The 25,475-nt window shown below is 38.8% G+C and overlaps 1 protein-coding gene across 5 annotated transcripts in view; it reads right to left on the reverse strand.

The window, feature by feature from the left end:
• The window catches only part of FNDC3A (fibronectin type III domain containing 3A), a 111,146-nt gene that overhangs the window by 36,591 nt on the left and 49,080 nt on the right, over positions 1–25,475 (reverse strand). For 4 of the 5 annotated variants that reach the window (XM_059493419.1, XM_059493417.1, XM_059493420.1 and 1 more), the window contains exons 4-7: positions 12,741–12,817; positions 7,792–8,029; positions 5,058–5,330; positions 2,918–2,976 (exon numbers count right to left, since the gene is read on the reverse strand). In XM_059493419.1, the coding sequence (XP_059349402.1) occupies positions 2,918–2,976; positions 5,058–5,330; positions 7,792–8,029; positions 12,741–12,817 (647 nt within the window). Of the gene's footprint in view, positions 1–2,917; positions 2,977–5,057; positions 5,331–7,791; positions 8,030–12,740; positions 12,818–17,420; positions 17,493–25,475 lie in introns of those variants that run through there. The other variant, XM_059493421.1, reaches the window with a different exon arrangement.

Genomic DNA, 25,475 nt, shown 5'->3' on the forward strand with positions numbered 1-25,475 from the left:
CCAAAGGGATTTACATGCTATATAACCAACCCTCAAATTCACAGCTTTTATTGCCTCTTATTACATATATTCAGCCTTCTGCATCATTCTTCATTTGGCTTTTGCCTTTTCAGTCTTCTTTTCTGCTTTTTTATTTGGTTAAGAGACATGACAGCTGGTGAAGACTTTGCTCAAACACCACAGTGCAATCTGCAGAACCACTCCAATTTACATCTGGGTATAAATAATTCAAGACTCCTAAGTAGAAGGCTCATCTGGTGTCAGTATCATGTAATCAACTTGACTTAACACTGCAATGTATGAAAGGATGAGGGATCCATACAGGGGAAAGCTAAAGGAAGTCAGAATCCAACAGGAGTTTGGAGGTAGCAAAATTGATGCATCCCATACTGCATAGAACTGAAAGGTATTTGTGAATGAAAGATCATGACAGAGAACACCACCTGATTTAGATGTGCATCCCTGGACCTGGGCATTGAGACATGGGACAGCTCAGGACAGGTCACAGCCTTCAGCACTGCTCCTGGCTGTCTGGAGTAGGACATGGTGCAATGGACACTGTACTGGACAGCACCCTGCATGATCATCTGATTGTATGGCCACCATCACAGCCAGTACTGCCCGTGCCAGCATGGTTCACCCTGGGAACAGAGTACTGATGATCCATCAGCAACCACAATCCTCATAGTAAGTGTTCCAACCACAACATTAATAAAAAAACTGCAGGAATATTTCTAATGAGAACTATAAGGAGAAGGTGTGAAAAAAACAATGTCCTGGGTCATTTGAGGGAAAGTGAGGAAAACATTTCCTTGATGAAACTGCAGGAGGGTGGCTTGAAATCCTGCAAGGCCCAAGTAGGTAACACAGACTCCTATCACATCAGACCACACTCCTCCAAGCTGCAACATCAGCTAGACTTCCATCCTCTCACAGCCCTGACAGTGCCTTGCCTTCCTAAAGCATAAGCCTCCCCAAGTGCTGAAAGCCTGGCCTTGTGTGCACTCTGAATCTGTAGCAGAGTACCTCTGCCTGTGATGCCTTCTGAGGCCTGCAGAGATCACTCGTGGCACACAGCTATGTGCAACGATGTTCAAGCAAGAACACGGTGGGGAGAGGAACCAGGGCGCTTGTCTAAAAGGCACGGGTGGCTGAGGGCAGAAGGAAGTGAAAGAAAACATGTTAAGTACTGGCACTGCTCTGCTTCTTCCTATGTCATCAGCAACACAGCACAAGAACACACCTGTTGATCTGTTCTCACAGTCTCATTCAGAGAGAGTTCGGAGCTCTCCTTGGCAATGCAGTCATTGCTAACATCCCAATTTCAGACAGCTCCCACCTCCCTGCTGCTTAGCCACCAATGACACAGGAGCACTAAAGACATGTCAACCCATCCTGATACTTGGACACAGCAGGACACCAGGTGTTCAGGACACCAGGTGTTTCTCTATACAATCCCTGCTCAGTGCTTGGGCAACCACAGAATCACAGAATGGCTGAAGTTGGAAGGAAGCCCTGGATGTCATCTTCTCCAACTCCCTTGTTTAAGCAGGGCCACGTTAAGCCTGCTGCCCAGAGCTATGTCCAGACAGCTTTTCAGCGTCTCCAAAGAGGGAGTCTCCACAAACTCTCTGGCCAAGTTGTGCCAGAGCTGACATCCTCACAGTATGAAAGTGTTTCCTGATGTTCAGAGGGAACCTCCTGTGTTTCAGTTTAGGCCCACTGCCTCTGGTTCTGACGTTGGGCACACTGAAAAGAGCCTGGCTCCAGCCTCTGTGCACTTGCCTTGCAGATATCTATATACATTGATAAGATCCCCTCTGAGCCTTCACTTCTCCAGGCTAAACAGCCCCAGCTCTCTTGGCCTCTCCTCATCAGGCTGTAAAGAAACATATGAAAGAAGAATCAAGACTAGGGCACTAAACTGGGGCAAAGTTGCCTGGAAAGTGAAGGGAAGAAGGTAGGCAGCAGACAACTGGAGGAAGTAGCTGACTGACTGGACAAACCCATGGCAAGCTCTTCCTGGAGTTTCAGTTGGATGGACTGAATACACTACAATGTGGAACACAGACTGTTTTCACTCAGGCAAGATGGTGGACTCATGACTGTGGTGAAGATTTTTGGAAAAGATGTGCAAATCTTCATAGCGAGGCTGGGACCAGGGAAGGTCCAGACAACGAAAGAAAAAAACACTGGCCTGCTCTAAAATTCAAGAAACTACTGAATTTGGCAACAATGTTTTAAGGAGTATCTACACAAAAATATGCATCAGTTTTATAAACTGAAAATATGTTGGTAAATTTTCAAGTAGGTAGGTCAGAAGTCCACTGCTGACAGTCACCTTCTGTGATGAATTTCATTTCTCTCTTCCCTGAAGCTGCCAAAAACTCTTTTAAGAGACATAAGTCATATTTTTTCTCTACTTTGCAAATAAGGTTTTACAAAACCTCATTTTTGGTGATGCTTGCAAAACCTTTCCAGGTATCTCTCATACCTAGAGATATGTGGTGTGTAAAATTGCTTCCTGAACAGTTAAGACTAAACAAAGTTGCAGGAAATTGAGAACAGATTCTGCAGTATAATATTATGTTAAGCATCATATTCCATTAAGCAGCATCATTATGCGACTGGCAATGTTACAATCTCTATGCTTAAAAAAAATTCTGTTAAAACTGAGATTCACAGACTAGCCAGGAAGAATTCTGCAGTGTAAGTATCAAGATAATTTTAGTTTCATAAATGTTAATACACTAAAAATTGCTTTGGTTGTTTAATGTATAGTGACTGGAAGTTAAGTGAATTTGCTTTAGTATGGAAAATTAAAGACCTCTTGAACTTAAGAGAATGAAATAGAGGTGCAACTGTGTAAAATAGCAACAGATATATTCTGATTTTATGGAAAACTTTTGTTACTTACCACTGGCTTGGCTATATTAGAAAGAAGTGCTTCCAGTGCTTTTGTTTCTTCATCCTTTTCTTAAAAAACAAAATCAAAGCAAAAGAAAAGTACCCATGAATATTGTGCAGTAACTTTACAGTGAAATAGCTCTTCAAATTCAACAATTGCACACAGGAGAAAGCATTTATAAAGTAGAACATCTTGCTAACTTGCATTCATCTAGGACAACATGAAACCAAAAAAGCTTCTGAAGAAGTTGTTAATATAAAACTATTTCTGAAGCCCTTCTGTGCTTTATGGAATACAGACAGCCTGGTTATCATTTATTAATGTATAACTTTAAACCAACTGCTGCTCTGGAGAATTTAAGATCGTGGATATTTCCCACAGATTTCTCTTTGGATGTAGATGCAGTCAGGTTACAGTAGTTTAAATGTGTTATTACTCATCAGCTGGAAGCCTACTGGCAACACTGCTGGCCTTTCTCAACTGCAAGGGAAACAATCTAAGGTGTTTTCTGCCAGCTGAAGGTATAGCTGAGCTTTATAAAGGATTTATAGTTTACAGAAAGCATTTTATCTGCTTTTCTTACATAATATTTAAATTTTATTACCCCAACAGTGTAAGTCAACAGGCCACTCAGTTTTGAAGGTGCAGCCAGGCATTTTAAATTCATTTAACCGGCCTTAAACTAAACACAAAAGAAAAACAAAGCCTGACAAAATTCTTCAAAAAACATAGATCAAATCTATTTTGAACTCTCTGTTTCTAAGATGATTTATGCTGTTGACACAAATAAAATGCTTTTCTGACTTGTATGACAACTCTAAGTCACTGCCTTCTGTTGCACAAGCCCAAGTCTCAGTACATAATTTTCCCCAATGTCTCCTAAAATAATTTTGAGGAGTGGACGTTCCCATTTTTCATATAAAATACTTCTAAGAAAACACCACCATAATTTTTGTAACGTGTAAACAACAGTACATTTCATCACTTGTGCCTTGTTAAAGTTAGCTCACAGATAAACACCAACAAACAGAAAGTAAACTGAAGCCGAAGAGAAAGTAAACTGCTATTCTGGAACTATAGTGACAAATATTCAGGTTTGGAGCAACAGTTCTCAGCTTCTGATTTTTGGTTGTATCTCAAATGTGACCTTTGGTACTAAGCTTGCCCAGGATATCATCTACACATGTTTTTAAACAGCTCTCACAGGTTGAGATTTCCTGGTTCTGATGAGATGTACTTTCTTCACAATTCATTTTGTTTACAGCAATCTAACATACACTGACACAAAATTATTATCTCAAAGCAAACTTTAGAGAATTGAGAATAATCATGGTTTATTTCCCTTAACATCACCAATTACAGTTCCGTATTCTGAAACACTGCTCCTGGCTGATGACAAGTCTTTGACGTTATGTTCACAATCTGAAGGACTATGGCAGAGACCCCAAAGCTGCATAGTGACACATCACTAGATCTGACAATGACTGTATGACTGAGTGAAGTCAGTCCATCTATGAGATCACAAGCCTTCCAGTGAAATAAAGATATTAATAATAAGCACACTCCCTATGGTGGTGTCTTAGAAAACATGAACAGCCTTTTTCTACAAGGGTCTTTCAACAGTGAGTGCATAGGGATAGATCAATTTTATATAACAGCAGTATCTCTTCTACAAAATATTCTTTATCAAGTTGGATATTTTATCAAGTTTGTTTATTTTCTGTTTCAGACACTTGATTCTTTCCATGTTTTCTACAGTATTAAGCAGGCCATCAATATTCAGTGATTCCTTAAAATGCAAGCACTCCAAACAAAGCTTTTTGAGATTTTTCTTTAAACAGTGTCATGAAGTGCGACTCATAATATTTCCTCAAATTTACATGGAGACTTCTGTACCAGTAGTTTTTCTTTTCTTAGGCTCACATTCCCATGTGATGAGCAGGTTGATCACCCTTATCTACACTCTACCTAAGTCAGGGCAGTTAGAGGCTGCTACTCAACTTCAAGACTGTCAAAGTGTGGTGTTTTATTTACAAATGTTATGTTCAGCCACTATAATAATAATATCTGATTATTTGTCCAGTCCAGACACTGGACTTGCATCATTTATTATTATGTGTGTATATGCAGTGTTTTTGATAACACCTACCTTCTACTTCTGTATCTGTCTGAGAATTGCTTTTTCCTTTACCCAAAGACTTGCATTTGGTAGAACCTGTGCTTATTCCAGCTGCATCCTGTCCTTTTGTAAGTCCATTAGGTTCACTTGTAGGAGAAGGACATTTCTGAGGAGATGATGGAGGACTGTTTAACTTATCCTTCTGAGTTCCATGTCGATCTTTTAACTTTTTTTGTAATCTTTCATACGTTTTACTAGACCTTTCATCTCTAAAGTTGGATCTTCCGTGAGCAGGCAGAGTATCTAAATGAAGGAAGGAAAAACAAACCATTAAGAACCAAATCTAATTTTAAAATCTACCTAAAAATGCTATGTAAGTTAAATGTGCACCAATGAGTAAAATGATATCTCTACTCCTATTTGAAAACTGAAGTGTCCAGCAGGTAAACTGATACACATTAAATGGACTTTAACAATATGTTAGGGAAGAGAGTGTAATCTTTCCCTTCCCCTTATTTTCTCCACTTAAAATTTAATTCTTGAAATGTTTCTATGATCTTCCTTGAGCTGTGAGGTACAGGATGAAGTCTATACAGAAAAAATGTGCTCCTTTACAACACTGGAGGAGGTTTGATCTAATGTTGAATAAAAAAATCCATTAAGTTTTGGAATGCAGCTAGAGCTCGAATACTTTAATGATGCTTCAGCAGGAATCAACAGGGAAAACAACCATAAAAGCGTAGAAACATAGAACCTGTGTTCTGTGGGGCCGTGGAAAGACACTACAACACTGAGGACAGCTTGTAACACTGAGGCCAGGCCTTGTAACAGTAACCCCAGGCACTGCTGCAGTAGCACCAAAGTCTCATCTGTAAGTCAGAATTGCCTCTGGAAACAAGTCAGTGCCAGACTACTGACAGCATTAAACTGCAAACTGGTGAACTCCTCTGTCCAGTTTTAACATTTGTATTAATTTCATCTTTATATTTCAAAACACTTTACAGACTCAAGACTTTATATTCCAAGTCTTTCCTCAGTGTAACCCTGCCTATAATAAATGCTGAAAGCTTTAAAAAAATACATCCTTCAAAATCACCATAGAATTTCCTCATTTTTAGGTAAGTTGCATAAGTCAGTCTGAGGAATATATTATTTGTTATTCCTTAAGAGATAAGAAGTACTGAAAACAATGTCAAATAAGAACTTCCTTTCAAGGATAAAAAGAAAAAAAATTAGAGAATTTCTCCATTTCTGGCTTTTTTTTTTTAAGTCAGCTTAATTCACAGAAAGTTTGACAGAGGACTTCTAGATAAGCTAGTGTCTATTTAGAAATGTGATTTTTCACTACCTTTTGAGAGTTCAGTCCTTGTGTCAGGGAACTACTGTGCTCTATGAACATCTGGTTGTTTTCTGTGGGTTTTTTTTTTGTTTGTTTGTTTGGCCTTAAACTTAGATTACTGAAATAGGAGCCTAAGTGTGGGTTTTGACTTTTGAAAGCTACAGCCAAAGTAAGAGATCCAGAATTAAATATGAAATCTGTAGCAAATAAATAAAAAATTACAGTATTAATACTTAACTTTCCTAAAGCCAAAGGAATTTTTCATATACACTGAAAATAAAGCAAAGAATCTCACTTTATCATTATTTTACACTAGCAGTTTAGCAAATTATCACTGAATTCATATTTAAAGTGATATAACCTGGCAGCAAAAATCTAAAAAAATATTATTCCATTAAGAAGCATCATTTTATGTGTTTAATTATCATACCTCAATTTCTTAATTTAGCAAACTAAAAGCAAACTGCCATCTACAAGAAATCAGGAAACAAAACTACAAATAAGCACCTGAAGAGCATCTAGTAATGTACCATTATCGAAGTGCAAAAAGAAATAAAGTACAGAAATCCTAAGAATTCCAGGAAGATCAAACATTGGTATATTCTTATCTTACCACTTTGCTCATCCTAACTATTTAAGCTCAGCAAATTGATGAAGGCCGTTTTTAGGCTATTTTTGTAGTATCACAGAATGTTGAAAATTGTGTTTAACCTCCCTCCTCATAGCTTCTAGCTTTCTCTAGAACTGCTTTCTGACAGTCTTTCAAGGTTGGCACCTGCCTTATCTAAAGAAAAGCAAGTCTACCAGAAATGTAAATATTAATCTAACAAACCAGCCCCTAGTTAGAACACAAATACACTTTGCCTCCAAACCACAGTAAAGGCAGATGTCAACAGCACTACCAAAGATGGCTTTAACCACTTTATTAAATTTAGGTTAGTGGCATCTTATTACTCCAACTGGACTTCAAAGGGACATTCAATTAAATGCATATAGTTTTATGAAAAATGGACCACTTTTTTCCTTAATACTAAGAATTCCTATTTCATGTTTCAAACAGGATGTTTGCAAGACATGAAATCTCAGAACAGTGCTCAGGCGTGGATTTAAATGCTGAAACATTTAATACACTATAAACACTTTCTGCATCACTTTGCTGGGAAAATCTGTAGCTTTTACATGCAAGAAGTAATCTCTAAGTTTAGTGGATCACTGAACAGACAACCAAATAAATTAAAAGAACTTCTGGAACAATAAGCTTCAGCCAAATCAAGGCTGGTATTCACATACATTTTTTTACGTATGACTCCCACTGAAGCTGTAAGCCTTGCTTAACAAAGCCCACACAACAACATAGCAGATGCTGGAAACGAGCAGAACATTATTGCCTTTGCCAAAACTTGCACTATTTGATGAGCTACTTACCCACATCCCCATAGACTTGTGAAGTGTGGTACTGTGGAATGTACTGCGTTGCCATGTCACCGGCTCCAGTCACAGGTGAGTATATGTGACGGGGAGGAGGGGGTATCATGGCTGGAAGAGGAAGGAAGCCGGGCAGTGGGGGATGTGGAGGCCTGTGTATCACTGTGTGACCACCAGGGTGAAACTCTGGAGCCTGGGGAACCACCACAACCCTTCGAACACCATTATCCTCAATAACCTGTACAGGGAGAGAGACCACGCAAAAGAGAAATGACAGTCTGATAAATATGCTTCTATAGATTCTTAAACAAAATCAGGAATAGTAAACTCTTCACATCTGATGAAAATAAAACAGGAAATATCAAGGGGGAAAAAAAAGGACAGTAAAGAACTATCCATGTTAAGTGTATTAACTGCAGCAATGCCATTAATTTTCAACATGGTGGGGAAGAAAACTAAAAAAAAAAAAAACCTGATTGTAAGAGTATCTAACAAACAACCTGCTATATTTACGGCACGAGCCAAGCTTCTCCTATGGGTCCCATTTCCATCCTCATTCTGCCTCATTCCTCATACACTGCCTGTATGCTACACTGCTGTAGGATTTGTTCTACAGTTTAACAACTAGATTGCTCCCTAGAAATGAACTGGTGAACTGACAGACCTCACTCTGCATCTTTAGTGAGAGAAAAGCTAAGAAGTGTCTGGTTTTTGCCCTGTCCCCAACTCAGCTCACCAACACTAACCCAGGAGACACCAGCCATAGCAGCCCTGCAGTAACCACCATCTGCATCAAGCTGTTAGCATCAAACTACCAGGATGGTAGTCAGCCCTCTCAAAACTCCTTCACAAACCAAGTAGTTCTAAAATTTTTTGTCTTTCTCCTCCCCATATCCTTCTACCTGTAAAGAGGTCTTGAATCCTGAACAAGTCCCATGCTACTCAGAAAACAGGGGCCTTTGTGGCAGCCATGGGCAGACTGTAGGGCAAGGGATTGTGAAAAATTAGCAAATGGGAGATGTGACAGCAGTCTTTGTGTGAAATGCGGCTCTTTGCAATTCTGGCAGGAATTCCAAGCAATGGCAGTAGCATGTGCAATCCCATGGTGAGAATCGGTAAGACACAGGGAGCTGAGGTGTGCTGTGCATGGTACCTGTAGCACATCTGGGCTGTGCAGCACGTGGGGCTCTGCTAGAGAGCAGGCACAAGGGCACAAACTGTACCAAGTACTGAAGTAGAAAATGTTCAGTAAATGAGGGTGGGTCATCAGCTAGACCAGGAACAAGGGTCTGCCCCTGAAGCACCTCACATCATTACCCTCTCTAAATGTTTGTAAATTCACATAAATATATGACTGTTGGTGACACCTAGAGATGATCTTGGCATATTTTGATTTGAGTGTATCGTGGTGTCAGTAACTTTAGTGTATGGGATGCCAACAAATAAGCTGTTCTTCATTTCCTCGTAAAATGCTGTAGAATAAAGTCATAGCAGAAACTGCAATGGAAGGTTTTAGAAGGAACATTTATCCAGAAAAAGGGGAGAAGAATGGAGCATCATGACTACATTCAATAGCAGGGAAAAGGCAACTCTATGCCATAAGTTATCACTGACATTTGAAATGAGATGGGGACATGTACACACACACCAATAAACATCCTGGTGCAACAGGAACAGATCAATAGATCAAAACACTTAGTGCCAAGCTGCTTTCAGCTCCCCTGTTTAAGGTTAATGGAATCATGCTTAGCTAGATTTAGCCCTGTACCCTAGAGTGAATGCTTCCATCAAGTCCATGACAGAAAGCTGCTTGGAGGATCATTGGTTTTACCATGTCCCCATTAGGGGTTGATGTGCATCCGGTACATCTGGAACAGAGCTTCTGATTTTGTTTTCTCTGCCAGCAATCTAATTTGTACAGCCCCAAATTATCCTGCTAGCTGAACCAATGCAAGGTAAGTGAGATTGGTACAGGAAATTGTTTCAAAACTTCACCACTGTGCTGAGAGAAACAGTGCTGTGGATAGAGTTGCACGCTTCTGGTACTGTAGGATATGCATATGCAACGACATCCAGAAGACACAGAAGTGTGTACACAATAGAGCTGACCCCACTTTACTTAATAGACAGTTGGAAAATAATGTTACCTAAGTGAACACAGCTTTAAAAAACATGCATATAATATGACTATAAGAAATGGCTTATTTTCAGTACACAGAAATTGTTCCTTCTTGGGAAAGAGTAATTAAAGACAATACAATTCAAATCTGTGTAACCATAGCTGTGTGGTATTCTAAAGGCAGAATATAATAGCAGTAAATACAACTAGAACTTCTCCTGTCCTATGAAATTCTCTAAACACTGAAATGTAGTTTTAATTATTTAAGTCCCTTTTGGTTACAAAACCCCCAAAATACTGCAACTTATTATGATTTTATGAGTAGACTCAGATTATGTAGGAAGCAGCTCCCATTAAAAAGCAAATGAGCTGCTTAGTTTACAACTTGTTTCCTCGGGCCTGCTAATAGCCTAAGTAACTTAGAAATAGTCACCCAATCCATAACAGCAGGGACCTAATGTTTAACAAGCCTGTAACTGTGCTTCCAGATCTAACATCTGCTCAATGGTAGGCCTCTAGCAGACAACTACATAGATAAAAATGCTCCAAAAAAAAAGCCAGAGCATCATGGTAAGTCTATAATTTTAAGTTTAAAAAGCAAACAAGCTCTCTGCGAGCAAAATGTGGTTCTGGCACAGGCCTGTTTGGTTGCGTGAACGAACCAAACATCACTGGAAAACTCACTGCAGACAGTGAATATAGATGGCTTAAGAGAGGATGAATAAAGATGGGCTTTCTTTCAGTTTTACAACTACAGTTCCAAAAGAAGAGGAAGGGGAAAGGAAATCAGCTGATGAATTGCTTTTTAGTTATGTGATATAAGAAAAGTAAATCTTTTATTCAGTGGTTATCCTCAACTTCTAACAGAGGACAGTACACTGTATCACTGCCAAACAGGAACTGAAGCAAGCAGAGGCATAATAAAACTAAATGAAAATGGAGAGACAAAAGATGGTTATGTTGAAGTTCTTCCAGGCTGACAGCTTAGGACATTTAGCTGGTTTCCTATTCAACACAAAATATAGCTGCAGCTGCTGACCTTTAAAAATATACTATACCTGAACAAACCATAGAAGTTTGCTAGGACTGCACTAAGTCTGGGAAAACTCTTAGCTCTATAATGTTAGACTTGCCTGTTTTGCAAGACTGCTATCAAATATTCTGGCTTGTAAGAGAAACTCCCATCATAAACCTCAAAGTCTGGTATGTTTTGTCAGTAATAAGCACTTCAGAAGGCTTATAAACTACAGGTTGTCCTGGACTATGGCACTTCTACCCATGAAAATAGCAGATGAGCTCATTCCACCTGCACTCTGAGCTGCATAGATGAGAGGCTCCTTCAGCTCAAAGGTCAGTGCTGTGCTAAAACAACACCTGCTTGGACTAACAAACTCCAGTGAAAGTGAAAACCCCTTATGAATGGGCCTCAGCAAGGCCCAGCCCTTCAGCATCTTTGACTCAAACTGTCCTCAAAGGAAGGATAAATTAATAAAAAATTAATTTTCAGATTGGCACATGTCTCACAACTTTTAAAATATGTACTTCATCATATGAAAACAATAAGAAATACAGTAAAATTCCAATTTTTGCTTAGCTCTAAACTTCTTTCAGTTCTTTAAAAATGAATTCTAATAGGAGTCAGGACTTTTTACTACGACTTGAAGATATATGGACTTTTAGTGATTATTTATAAATAAATATTAATAATAGAAATATAACAATATAAATAATATAAATATATAAATATAATTTTTCTTCTTGTTAGGGAACTCAACTACAAAGGATACACAGAATCAACTTATCAGTCAACTTCCAAGAGATGAAAAATAAAATCAGAGTAGTAGTCTGCCTGCCCTAATAGCCTTTTCTTTCACTAGAGGACAATTTTTAAAATGTTGTTTAAATAATTTGTCCAACATCTGCTGACACCATGGGTTTTTTTGCTGTACTTTATGCATTGTAGTCCCTTCCCAGTGTACACCACTGGATGCACACCAAGTCAGAGGTAGACTGTTCACAGCAACACAATCTCTTGAGAGAGACTTCCATCATGGGGAGTGGCATTCAACTGCTCTAACTTCCAGATCTGACCTACTAAGCCCTAGACTTGTTCTACAGGCAAGGGAAAGAAAAAGGCACCATCTAAAAGCCCACACATCTCATCACAACTCACATGTCAGAAATAGCCAGGAGAAATCATCCTTTTAATCTACTTTAAAGGATGTCCAGGTTATCTAGCTCACATTTAATTTCCAGCCACCTAAATTAGGAATCAAACAGCAGTGAAAAATGAGTCCCACTTTAAGATAAGTGGTGGAAACACTATTATATGATAACCTAGTCCCAATGGACAGCTGACATTTTTTCCATGTTGTTTGCTGTACTTTTTCAACTGACCTGTTTTTCTCCTTATCTACAGGGAACTTCCCAGACATGAACTATGTACATGTATAAATTATATATTATATATATATATTGCTGCCAAGAGAAAATATCCACTAACACAGGAATCAGTACAGGTCCTGCACAAGCAGATATCTGGGTCATGATTGCATTTTATATTCAGAAGGCATCTAGTACATTAGGATTGTGAACTCAGCAAGGAACCGTGCTTGCTACTGTCATGTACATAGTTAATATATAACTGAACAGGCACAGACACAGCATGAGAAGTCTCCCATCTCAGAAATACTGAGAGACATCTCTTATCTCCTTGCTTGATCATACTGACTGAAATCTAACAAATTATTTTATTGAATTAGCAATTATGGTTCCAGTTCCAAAATTTGCATGAAAATAAATAAATTAAGAAGAAAGTGAAGTGACATACCTGTGGGGCATATCCAGGAGGCACATAAATAGTAGGCACTGAACCATTTGGGGACATCATTGGAACCTGAGCAGGACCTAAGTGGGTTACAGAAATATTCAGTACAGCACCATTTAATAATTTGAGAAAGCTGAAAGAACATACTGAGTTGCAAAGTCTCAGTGAAAAATATACAAGATAACATGGATAAACAAAGGCAATGAACTGTACAGATAAAATTATAGCAAAGGGCCCTCTTTGAAATCTAAAAAACAGTTGAACAAAACCAGTAACAAGCTAAAAAAAAAATCCCCAGCAGATATTTCTTCCATCTCTATCAATAAGCTCACAGAGGAGTTAATGTAAAAACTAAAAACTCAACAGATGACAAAAGAAATACTCCAAGACAAAAGACAATAGAAGAGACTATAAAACAGAAACCAACAAAAATATTTGAAACAAGCTGCTGAAACCAGATAATATTTAGTTAAGAGTTACAAAGAAAATTACTTACAAAATGGCTCTTTTTTACTATGGTCTTACCAACTAAAGTGGTGTCAGTACCACAATAAGTGGTGAGACATGAACTTAAGGTCCCAGGGAAAAGTTAGTGTATTTACCAACTAGTAAGTCTGCTCCAACTAATGGGAGAAGTCAGGACACCATGGTGATCCTTGTACCATGCAAACCATAAAAGAAGGAGTTTACACACTCTTAGATAAATATGACACAATGGGAATGTGGTAAGGTGGCATTTGTAGATAAAGTAGTGTCTAGAAAATCAGATACCTTCAAAGAGCACAGGGATGCTGTCAAATACTTGGGATTTTCAAAAAGCTTTTGACAATGTCTCTCAAAGACTGTCAAAGAAGTAATGCTGCCTTTGGTTAAAAAGGGAGAAGGTCTTTCCATTAACAACTGATTGGAGAACAGGAAACTAAGAGAAGTACATGATCATCTTTCAAAGTTCTTTGAGTGACGAAGAAAAGAGTCCCACAGGCACCCAAAGAACCTGTTCTGCATATTAGACAAAGCTTCCAGAAAAGAAAATGAACAGCAAGGTGATAAATTGTTGCTATGTTCTCAGAGAGCAGTAAAGGACCTCACAGCACTCACTGATCAGATGACAAAAACCCAGAAGGAATAATGTTATTAAGTGCAAAGTGACTGCATCTGGATAACACCAGAAGTGTTTCTTTACAGCGATAAGCCATCAATCAGATGTAAACAAACACACAATGCAGCTGCTACATGCATTTCTAAAGAAATTCCAGCCAAGGGTTGTTTAGTGGTATTCGCAGAAAGAAAGAGAACATTAAAAAATCATTACTAACAGAACAGGGAACAAGCAGAAAACATCATTATGCTGTGGTATAAATTCATGTTGTACCTCCAATCCTTGAGCAATGTTTTTGACTCCACCTTTCAAAAAGAACACACAGGACTAGAGAAGGACACAAAAATGTTTACAGTGGCTTTCTGCCGGTTTATCAGGAAAGATTCAAGAGACCTGGAATTCAGGATTCTTCCACCAGAAGATGGTTTAAGGGCTGGCAGCAAAGAAACAGTAAAAGACCTATTTTAAAAAACCCTAAAAATGGAAAATAGATAATTTACAGTTTCTCATTTGCAAGAAGCAGAGATAGTAAACTAATTCACCAGGTAAATTTTAAAACATAAAAGGGAATTTTTCATAAAATGCACAGCTAAATTGTGTAACTCCTTGCTTTAAGAACAGTGTAGAAACTAAAGATTAGGTTCAGTTTGGGAGAAGTAATCCATTAAGAGCTGTAAAAATATAAATATAAACATACTTTTGTTTAATGAACAATGAAGTTTCTTCTGTGTGCCTGCCCTATCCCTGTGCTGTCCTCTTTAGTATTTGATACTGGCCTCTACCAGAGTGAGCACATTGGTACAGGCTCAAGAGGGACATCCTTACATTACTGTGCTATAAACACACAGGGGAACAAACACTGAATTTTAATAATGAAAGAAATACTGAAACACGGTATAATTTGAACAAGTTTTGTGACAAGATAAAAATGTTGGAATTCAGACACTGTAGGCTGCACTCTGCAAATTTCCAATTCAGTAAACTGAAGCTAGCAAAAGTACCAATCCAATTTACGCAGTTTCAGTAATACTTTTGAAAGGGCATTCATAGCTCCTCCTTAATGTTTTTTAAAACTCTGTTAGGATCTGCAAATGGAAAGTACTGATTAAATGCAAATTACAGTAAATAAGTTTAGAACACCTCACTGATACATATGGACTTGACAGAAAAATAAAGATACCTCTGTCTGAAAGCAAAGAGCAGGGAAAAGCAATGAAAAGTGCTCCTTAGAAAAGAAGCATGTAATCCAACTTGATTGCATATATTATAGGAACTTCTTTAGAACAAGACACAGAAGTTTTCAAATATGCTATCTACAAAGAATCACAGCTTTATTCATTGAAATACCAACCCACAACAGGGGGAGGGGGTGAAGAGACTTTAGAAACAAGGTCTTCAATGAATTATTCACTGAACTGTGCAACAGCAAAGAATATAAAGACTACAGTGAGCTAAATTGAGAACTGAACATTCTTCCAGTGTTTTTGCTCATCTGAAACTCAAAAATGTTTCAGCAAAAGTTTCTCCTGAATATGAAGTGCTAAAAAAAATGAAAGCGAAGTAAAAATCAGCAAGAGAACTTAAAATAGTGCATTACCTTACTACAATAAATTCAAAAAGGTCAAAAATAATGGAAGTACACTTATTTTAAGTTGCCATTGAAATAAATAATGGTTTAAATTCTTACATAAGAAGATGGATTTTATACAACTTGTATCTTGCATTGCTTACCTACAGTTTTTCTATAATGAGTACAAAACACTGACACTTCCATTAAACTCACAATTTAAAACTATGTAATTTCCAAGTAAATGGAAAATTAAGACCACATTTACTTGAACTTCTTACAGAACAGCATGTCCTTGGGGGATGACGAAACTCACACAGGCAAGCGGTTTCTTTGAGAACTGGTGATTATCGGTATTTGGCTTTTTTGTTTTGTTTTGCTTTAAACATCTAGAGGATATTCTTTAACAACCTTTTCAAGGTTTACTTATTTAGCACTTTAATCTCTCTAACAAACAGAGCGGTTATCTCCCATCCAGTACAAAGGTTGATTCACAAAGCCATTTTCAGTATACCATAATCTAGCAGTCACAAAAGTAAAGGCATAAACTGAGTGCATGAACCTGAAAAAGTATTGCAGTGTTAGAATAGAGTCAAATCAGTCGTTTCAAAATTTGCATCCCATCTTTTGCACTTTAAAGTACCAAAATTAGCAAAAACATATTTGAATATTCAAGAACTCTAATTTACTTCTGATTAGATTTCCAAGTGGCTGTGAAATGAAATTTCTAGGCGGACATCCAAGAAAATGATAAGCACGGGACAAAAAGTCGGCAGACTTCACAGGTGTTTTGAATGAACATTGTGTTTTACAGCAAGATTACTGATTTCTTGATAGGAAGCATATTACAACCTGCAAAAGCTTATCTGAAGATAAAATTATAATATGCTATAAAAACGTGTATTTTTTCTTCACTAATGTGAAGATCTCAGCTCTCTTGTGGTGTAACACACTATAAGAGGAATTTTCATGTTTTTAGGTATTGGCTGGAGTGCTGCATGACAAAACTAGTGTGTTTTACCATGAGGTGAGAGTTATTATAAAGTACCAGCAAACAACAGCATCAGGAGTTCATGTTAAGGAAACATCTATATTTCCATTGCACATAAAGAGAACTGATTTAATCCAAATCACTGTATAATGAATGTTGATGACTTTGTTGTTGGTAAGGGGAGGTCTCAAATCTTTGATACATTTTCAGGTGTACAAGTTCTCTTATATAGTAAGTGGAAAAGAAATAATGTGGGAGTGGAAATAAGCACATAACTGCTTTATTACTGAAAAATGTCTCATCAAACTCACTAAGGGTTGATTTAATGGAACTGCACCCAAGACACAGATGCTTCACCACAGTCTCGATTTATTATTGTCCTAAAATCCCACCGAGGAATACCTCCTTCCCCTAGCAATAGCTGATGAACTTCTCCAACGTGTCCATTTGAGCAGACTATAAAAACCTCATTATGCTCATTGCAGCCACCATAAACATGCAGCAAAATTACCAGCACTGCATCATCGCTAGGATCGTGACAAGCTGATCTAAACATAGCAACACCTGAAAACCTGAGGATACCGCCACCGCTCGCCTAGCACATACACCATTTCTTTTTATTTCAACCATGAAGCATCGCTCCATTTTAAGCGGCTCACGAAAGCCCAGGCAAAGGTGCACACACCGGATTCCCAGCGCCGGGCAGGGAATGCTCTTCCGGGGCACTGCGCGCCCGGCCCTGCGCTTCAGCACCGGCTCCTGCGGCCTCCCAGGGCTGCCCGTCCTGCTCCCCTCACGGCTCCGGGGCCCCCGCGGCCCCCGGCACCGCAGGCACACCCCTCCGAGAGCGCCGCACCGACACAGGGGCCTGGCAGCGCTCCGACTCCGGCCCACAGATATTGATATTTTTTTCCTGACCATTGCAGCTGTCCCCCATGCGCCGCTGCCGCACAAGCGCGGAGGCCGCCGGCCCGCAGGTGTCGTGTTTCACCGCGGCGGCCGAACCGGGCAGGCGGGAGTCCTTACCGCTCATTTCGGGCCGGGCCGGCGGCTGCTCCCGGCGCGCCGCGGCTGCGGGCGGGGCGGGGCGGCTCCCTCAGGTGCGCGGTCGGGCCCGCTCCGTTCCGCTCCGCCCCGCGGCCTCTCCGCGCCCTGCGCCCCGCCCCGCCCCGCCCGCGTCGCCGCTTCAAGGGCCAGCGCCCCGCCGAGAGCCGCGTTCTCTGCGAGCCCGCGGGGTCACCGCTCCGCTCTGTACTGTAATCTGCCGACTGCCACTGCCTGCCGTGATCCCAGTCATTCAGCTGAAAGCTTTTACATTAATGAGCATAATTAAGTGCTAAAGAATTACTTAGGCCCAGTCCTTCCAGAGGATTTTCCTTGAGCTGACCTGCTAATCAGTTTACACTTAAGAAAGGGGGTGCACAAACAGATCTGGTTGCAAACAAACACTTTGCGGCCCAGCGTTTGGAGATCTGCAATGACTTTGATAGTAATCTATGTGGATACTGCGGCTCATGAACACTGCTATACTTAGCATTAGTCTAATGTGAACGGTGATGAATCACTGCTATCCCCAGGAGGAAATAGCATTCAGGATTTACTGCAGCACATTAGGTTAACTATGGCTCTATAACCGAACACCCACACTTTGACATCACACAGGCGATGATATGCATCACTGACGCAAGCACTGACAGGATCAAACACAAAGGCCACAGCAGCAGAAACAATAGAGCGCCAGCTGACGTAGCAGCACACCCCTCTAACACTGATGGGCTGCAGTAAATCAATAGTCCCAGATGCCACAAACAGTTGCACCGCTCTTTTACATAAGGACTAAGACTTCAAAGTTTTATTTTGGGTTCCCAACAGCTACAACTAATTAAAAAATGCAGCAGTAACAACCACCACCAATTGGTCTACATTTGTCTTGTAAGCCGTGCCTGGAAAATACTTCCAAATTAATACTTTAACTTAACCTCAACATCTATACACATACTAGGTGCAACACAATAAAAGCAAGTAATAAGAAAACAAGAAAGCAAGTAGAGAACTTACTGTTTGGCCTAAGCTGGAGAAGAAGCACAAGAAGGAACTGGGATCACTGCAAGGACACAGGTGATCAGAAGACTTCAGCTGGCAGTGCTCTCAATTTAACGTATCCCTTATGCTCTAAATTCATCCTGACAAAACAATCCCTTCCCTTCCCCCATCCATCTGTCTACTTTTGCCATCAAGGCTGGGGAACAGCAGCTGACAAAGCCTCAACATCAATTGAAATGTATTAACTGACTAGGAAAAAAAAAAAAGGAAACCTATCAGTAGACAGCAGGCTGGCAAACAAAAGGAAAAGCGGAAGGTAAAACATTATCATAGTTCCTTTCAAAAGTGGGGGGCAGGGGGAGCATCAGTTTCTTTTATAGAGACTTTGGAATAATGGATAAAAGAGCAGAAAGCTATGAAGCCTAACTCGAGTATTTCTAAAGATTACATCCTAATGAGATCCTGATCTTTCCCATGAAACCACACATACATATTCACAAGAAAATCCCTTCTCAGGCAAAGTGCAGAGATGACAGGTTCCTATAGCACTTTATCACTAATGCAGCTATCAGTTTTCTTTTATAATGGCCTGATATACTTTCAAAGGAAAAAGGTGACAATGGTTTCTATGTTCAAATGTTAAAAGTACTTTTATTTCACCTGTTTCTAAACAATGACCATGATGCAATTTTGTAATTAAAAAAAGACTGCAAGTCCATGGCTTTGAATAGCACAAACTTCATAAGACAATGTTACACTTGGGAATGTGCAGAAGAGTGACTGTAGTTGTTTGAGATACTACAATAATAAGACTTTTTATACCTACTTTCTGAAGCAACTGTGTGCCACAGTGAAGAATTCTACTTCACTAAAAAAAAGTAACATTGATTCAAAGATGTTAATGTGGAAATACAACACACACTTTGTACTGTGCAGCCCAGGCTGTTAAATTACTCTCTTTATTTTGCCAGCTTAGGGCAATGATTTACTAACTATATGGAAGAGTTAGGTCAAAAAATTGTTCACTCCCTCACAGAGTTCCAATTTAAATATTGGGTGAACCATAAATTGCTGCATTTCAGAGGGAATCAAATGTGATATTTTGATAAAAAATGTTATTATTCTTAGCAGGAAAAATAATCTGCACTCATTCTAATCTATCTGTACTGCATATAGCTTAGCTTTTTCTTCAAGGAGAGTCTAATTTCCTAGCACTGATGCTGAGCAGTACAGATCTGCAACTTTTTCAGGCTTAAATTTAGTATTTGTACATGCTGCTTAATCATGTTGCACTTGATGCATAACATTCAGAATAATCTACAATTTAATCATCTAACAGTTGTTACCACTAGAATTGGTATTTTTCTAATCAAGTGGGTTTGGGGTTTTTTTCTCCTATTAAAAATACCATTTTTCTCATGGTCACTGCAGACCAGGGAGTTAATAAGTTAAGCATTGCTACTGACAGCTGCTAGTGGTTAAGAGTGAAAAGAACAAGCTGGCAGTTCTTGGTGTGTAGACAGTGTCTTCTACAAAAGACTGTGTTGATCCAGAGGAGACAGATCTTGGAAGGAACAAGCATTAACTTCAGCTTCCTCCCCCTGCCTGCCTGATTGTGCTAAGAATAGTATTACATAGTATAATTACTTGTAAAAGCCTTTTCATCATCCTGGTATTCAACTTTTTACACTAATGAGGTATTTTATTTACTTACCTGGCTACATTGGCTTGAAACTAGAATGCAGAATTATATGGCACATTCTGCTGTCTCAGCTGGCACCCAAAGAAGTCTCCTTTCCTATGTGCAAATTTCTTAACCTTACTCCTTCCCAAATTATTATGCACACACACACACACAAACAGATCTATGTATATATATATACAAATACACATAAAATTACTTGAATATGATTTACTGAATATTGCTTATACAAATCTTATGTATTGATTAAGAAAATCAACAGCATTCATAGAAATGCTGGAACAATTTTACCAGATTCTAAGGTGAGGTCTTTTAAAATGATGGACAAGAGAGAAGAGTCCATGGATATAAAACAAATAAAAAAATCATCCATTTGTGCAAACTGGGATCAATACGTCATATACAGCATGAGAAAACACAGCAAAAAGTCCTATCAGAAAAGGCTGTCAAGAAGAAATTCAGTGCCCAAGTAAAATTTTTATTTCTAACCAAGGCAGACATCTCTAAAGGCATCCTACTCTGAGCCTCTGGAATCTACTAATAACAAGTACTTTCATTTGAAAACCTTTGGGTTATCTAGGTTTCAATCTAATTACACAATTAGATTGAATGAATGAATACAATGTAGATTCATATTGCCCATTTAAAATAAAACCACAGCAGAACAAAAGTTATTATTATTATTATTATTATTATTATTATTATTATTATTATTATTATTATTAGCTGAAATCCTCCTAATATGTAAAATAAATACAAAACACAACTTTCTTTAAAGAGACCAGTTTGGGAGTAATCATTCCAACTAGAAGATATAAAACTAAGTTAGTAGGATGTGGGGTATTTCAGCTTTCCAGAAATCCCATAATCCTGGATTCTATACGATTTAGCAGAAGAAGGAAAAATAGGTAAATCTAGAAAGGCATTGGCTCCACCTCTAGAGTTCAAGGGTACAAAACCAGGCTTAAATCTTCTTCTCAGTAAAAGGTAAAAAGTTAATGTCAACTGCCGATTTCTAAAAAACCTCCCACCCAACAGCTGTCTCACTGAAATTTTACTCTCAGATGTGGTTCTTTAATTAGGTGAGTCTGCTCTTCTGATCAGATGAAAAGATTATTTGTAACAATACTAAGCAGTGGAAAGTGTTTGGTCCTACAGCCCTACCTCTCTTCACACTCACTGTATACAATTATTTTTATGTCTCCATGTGAGGTGTTCACTTGAGTTCACCAACAAAGTTTCTGGCAACTCTGCAGTTCCACAACAAATGTGCAGATGTAGGTTTCTTAACCATGAAATAGATTTTGAAGTAACACTTCATTACACAGTTTTGTTTCAAATCATGAGTGGAGAAAACAATCCATGAAGCTGACAATTCAAAAGATGACATTTTTGATGAGAAATCATTCTATCATGCCACAAACTGTGGCATGGGAACAAGACCCAGGCAAATGATACAGAATCATATGGCAAAAGAGAGATTTAAGACCAAACTGAAAACATCTGATGTCATACACCTTACACTTTGCAGCGTCTAAAGCAAACACTTGGCTTCCGCAGCCTGATTCACTGACTGCCTCCAGAGGACAAGTCTCTGCTTCTGCACATTCATCACAGCTTGCTCCTTTTTAGGAGAGTGCTATGAACACCAAATGAAGAAATAACCTGGGTCACTTCTGCTGGAGATGGACCACTAGAAACTGGAATGGAACACACTTAACTCATTTAATCCAAGAGCTTCTAAGTGGAAAATTCAGAGTCAGCTTTTAAAAGAGGAAGAACCCAGGACTTCACTTAAATCATAGAGGAATCCCCATTACATCAACAGAAAAAGGCAGCGTGCTTTCCCATATATTTTTGCTCTATCTAGAATCTTTTTTTCTGAAGTGAAGATGCCCACCTCCAAAAGCCAACAAAAGAAAAGGCCAACTCAGAATTTCCCAGAGCCTCATGGCTAAGGGACACTGCTGGAATCGGGGAGCTACAGGTTTAGATTCTGTGGTATTTGCAGAGCTCAGATTTGGTTTTGGTTGTGGGCAAGTGCTTTAAACAATTTCCTGCTGATGATACTGTTTTCATTTCAGAACAAACTTAATACAATCCAAGCAGACAAGCAGCCTTTCTTTTTGGAGAGACAGAAAGGCATCATTTATATACTGTTTCTATACTGTCTCTGCCTTTGATGTCTGTCTCCTTACTGTCCCCTGTGGCCTCATGTTTTGAAACATTAGAGGCATGTAGGGAATTCCACGGTCAAAACAGGAGAAGCAATGGATTCAGCATGCTTCCTTGGATTAAATAATTATTTAGTGGGTGACCTGGGCTTCATCTGAGACTTCTGCAGCTAAATCTAAGTTACAACTAAGGTGGAATCCAAGCATCTTAAACATCATCCCTTGCAATCACAATTCTTCCCACAGACATATTTTTCTCTGTCTTTTCACTAGTAACAAGCCTATAAATGCAGATACAATAGGGGATGCTCTGAAGACAGTGGAAATAAAAGTTTGACTGAAAAACTACTGTTCTTGAACACTGTTATCATTGCAATTGACATGATTAAGTACTTAAACACTTAGATTAAGATTTGTGGTTCTGCTAATGACTTAAGGTCCACATAAAAGAATTTTCATGTCCATAAAGCTCTGCAGAAATTTGATCCCAAATTAATTAACCCCAAACCAGGATACACATTTAAAAAAGCTAAGTCTGACTGATAAGATATTGTCAGTCAGACTTGGCAACACAGAAAGGTGCCATGCTTGCTGCAAACATCTGCAGCCCCTTCTGCAGTGAAATGCTTCTACTATTGACAAATCCCTTAACACTATCAGCCAATTTGCACTGCAAACCTCACAATTTACTGCTCAAAGCGATGTGAAAATGGTTTTCAGGGTCTGCAATCTAACAAAGACTTTAAAATCTGTATGTTTTAAACTTGTTTTGGAATTTGAAGTTTAAAATTTTTGGCATTTCATGTGACAGACTCCTTGATTCTGTCAATGAACTCTTTACACATAAACGAGGCATTATCTTCTACAAATCTCAAGCGAGTGACACATATGGGAAGCATGTGAGCTCAAATACTAAGAGCATCTATAGCAAAGGCTTCTGTTGATAAAAAGCTTTCAGCAATGTTAATAAACATGCATTACCAGAAAGAAAGTATCTGGGAAAGCAGTAAGCTGGAAACAAAGCAGAAACAAAGACAAGCCTATATCATTGCAGTGTTCTCTTCAAATTCAATTTGCTTTGTAACCAAATACGTTTTGGAAAGTAACAGACCCACTGCTTTGGCATCCAAAATGAACCTGGAGCCAGAAAGAACTGTGTAAGGAATCTACTTACCTGTGCCAAACAAGAGGCCAGGGATGAAACAACTAACTTGGCTCAGACATATAACAGTTGTCATTCCAAACCAGAAGAAAGGAAAAACGACACATGCATACAGTGGAGTTCCTTACTATACATTATGTATGGATCAATATATCCCTCCATGAAGGAGCTGAGACAAGAAAATTGCTAAATAGCTGCAAAGTAAATGTGCCCTTTGTGCAGAAATCTTTTTATTGCTTCACTATTGTCTGGATGCAGGAGATGAAAATTTTCTGTTGTTGAATCATGAGGGCTCAAGGCCTGAAAAACACTTCATGAATCAAGTCTATTCACCTGCAATTGCAATTTCATTCCTCTCTCCCATTATCATACATCAAGATCCACCATGAATGGATTCTATGTAGAAGCATGAAAACCAATAGCAAAGCAGTTCTTTAATCCATATGTCTCCCTACTGGACTGCTCTTCTGGAGCACCACTCTCCTATGTAGCCAAGTTTCTTGTAATTATATAAAAGTATTTCACAGCCACTTGATAGCCAACTGGACTCTAGACTAGCTCTGGCATTAATTATTTTTTTTAAATCCCTGTTGTTTTCTAGCAAAGTCATTTTTTAGCCAAGCAGACCAAACTCTTCTGTTTTCTTTTTATATTTTCTCCTGAATATCCTAACACTTTGTATTCACAACACCTGGAGTCAGCTTCATTTCATCTTTTGTAAACATGAGTTATCAAATTACAGTTGAAATCTCAGCAGAATCCTGTAAACATCCCTAGCTATACTAAAAACAACTGTCATGATGCATTTTATGATCACACTAAGCTTTACAGATACATTATACTGGAGATAATATTTATCTTGTGACTCAAATAGATAGCTTGCCTGCTTCTTTTTCCTCCTTATCAAGTTTCAAGTGAGATCCCTATCCATAATTTATTAATCTTATGCACAACCTTGCATAGTATATATAACTGCATTTCACCCAGTTCAGGGTACCATTCAAACAACACTCCTTTGAACAACTACTGCATGTTCTTGTTAATCTTTTACCACTTCTGGAATACAGATCTCCTGTGCCATAGAGCTGTCTGGATGATCAGCTTTGCTGAAATACCAAGTATTTCTAGAATGTCTTGTTAGCTGAAAGACACCCGAGTGCATTGATTACTGAGTGATTAAGGAGGAATATATTTACATCCTAGGCTGGCTGTGCATAATGATTTAGCATTCAATCCTTTCCCTATTTCATGCACAATTTAGAACTGTTAACAAAAAAAAAAAGAGGTTATACTGAGACTGCTGAAGTTCTTTGGAAATAGTGATCAAAAACATTCTGTGCTATGCTTTCAAGAGAACAGGCAACATGCAGGTATCTGGCCTCAAGCCTCCATTACATACCTGCAATTCATTACACCTGCATTTTCTACTCCTGTCTGCTTCCCTCCAAAACGACATCCTAAATAGATGTAACCTTACCCAACATTAAGCCTCTTTTTCTATGTGGAATGTTCCCAGGCACCTCAGACCTTTTTTCCATATCCCTGAAGCTGCAGAGAGATGGAACAGAAATGGAACAGAGAGATTTAACAGAAATGTTTACTGTACTACTTGCCCAGACCCAGCAGCACGGTAGCACCATACAAGAAGATGATCCAGCAATGTACATTTATGTGCTTCTGAAAAGAACTCCAAACCCAATACCCTTCTGTTTAACTACTGTCACCAACATGAGACTAGATTCTTTCCCATCAAAAATAATGGATCTGTTTTTCAGTTGAGAGGACAAGGCTCAGTAATGAAAAAAAACATGACAACACACTGAAATTCTATGAACATAATGCACAATTGGAAAGCTATTGTAGAGAAATCAGTGCTCTGTATGGCATCTGAAAGACCTGACAGAGGATGAACAAAGAAAGCTGTGTGGGCATAATAACAATCTACTATGTGTCATATCTTTGCTGGAAAGTGATGCAAGGAAACTTTGAAGTGTATATAG

This window comes from Ammospiza nelsoni, chromosome 2, assembly GCF_027579445.1.
Source record: "Ammospiza nelsoni isolate bAmmNel1 chromosome 2, bAmmNel1.pri, whole genome shotgun sequence".
In the NCBI taxonomy this organism is placed as follows: Eukaryota; Metazoa; Chordata; class Aves; order Passeriformes; family Passerellidae; genus Ammospiza; species Ammospiza nelsoni.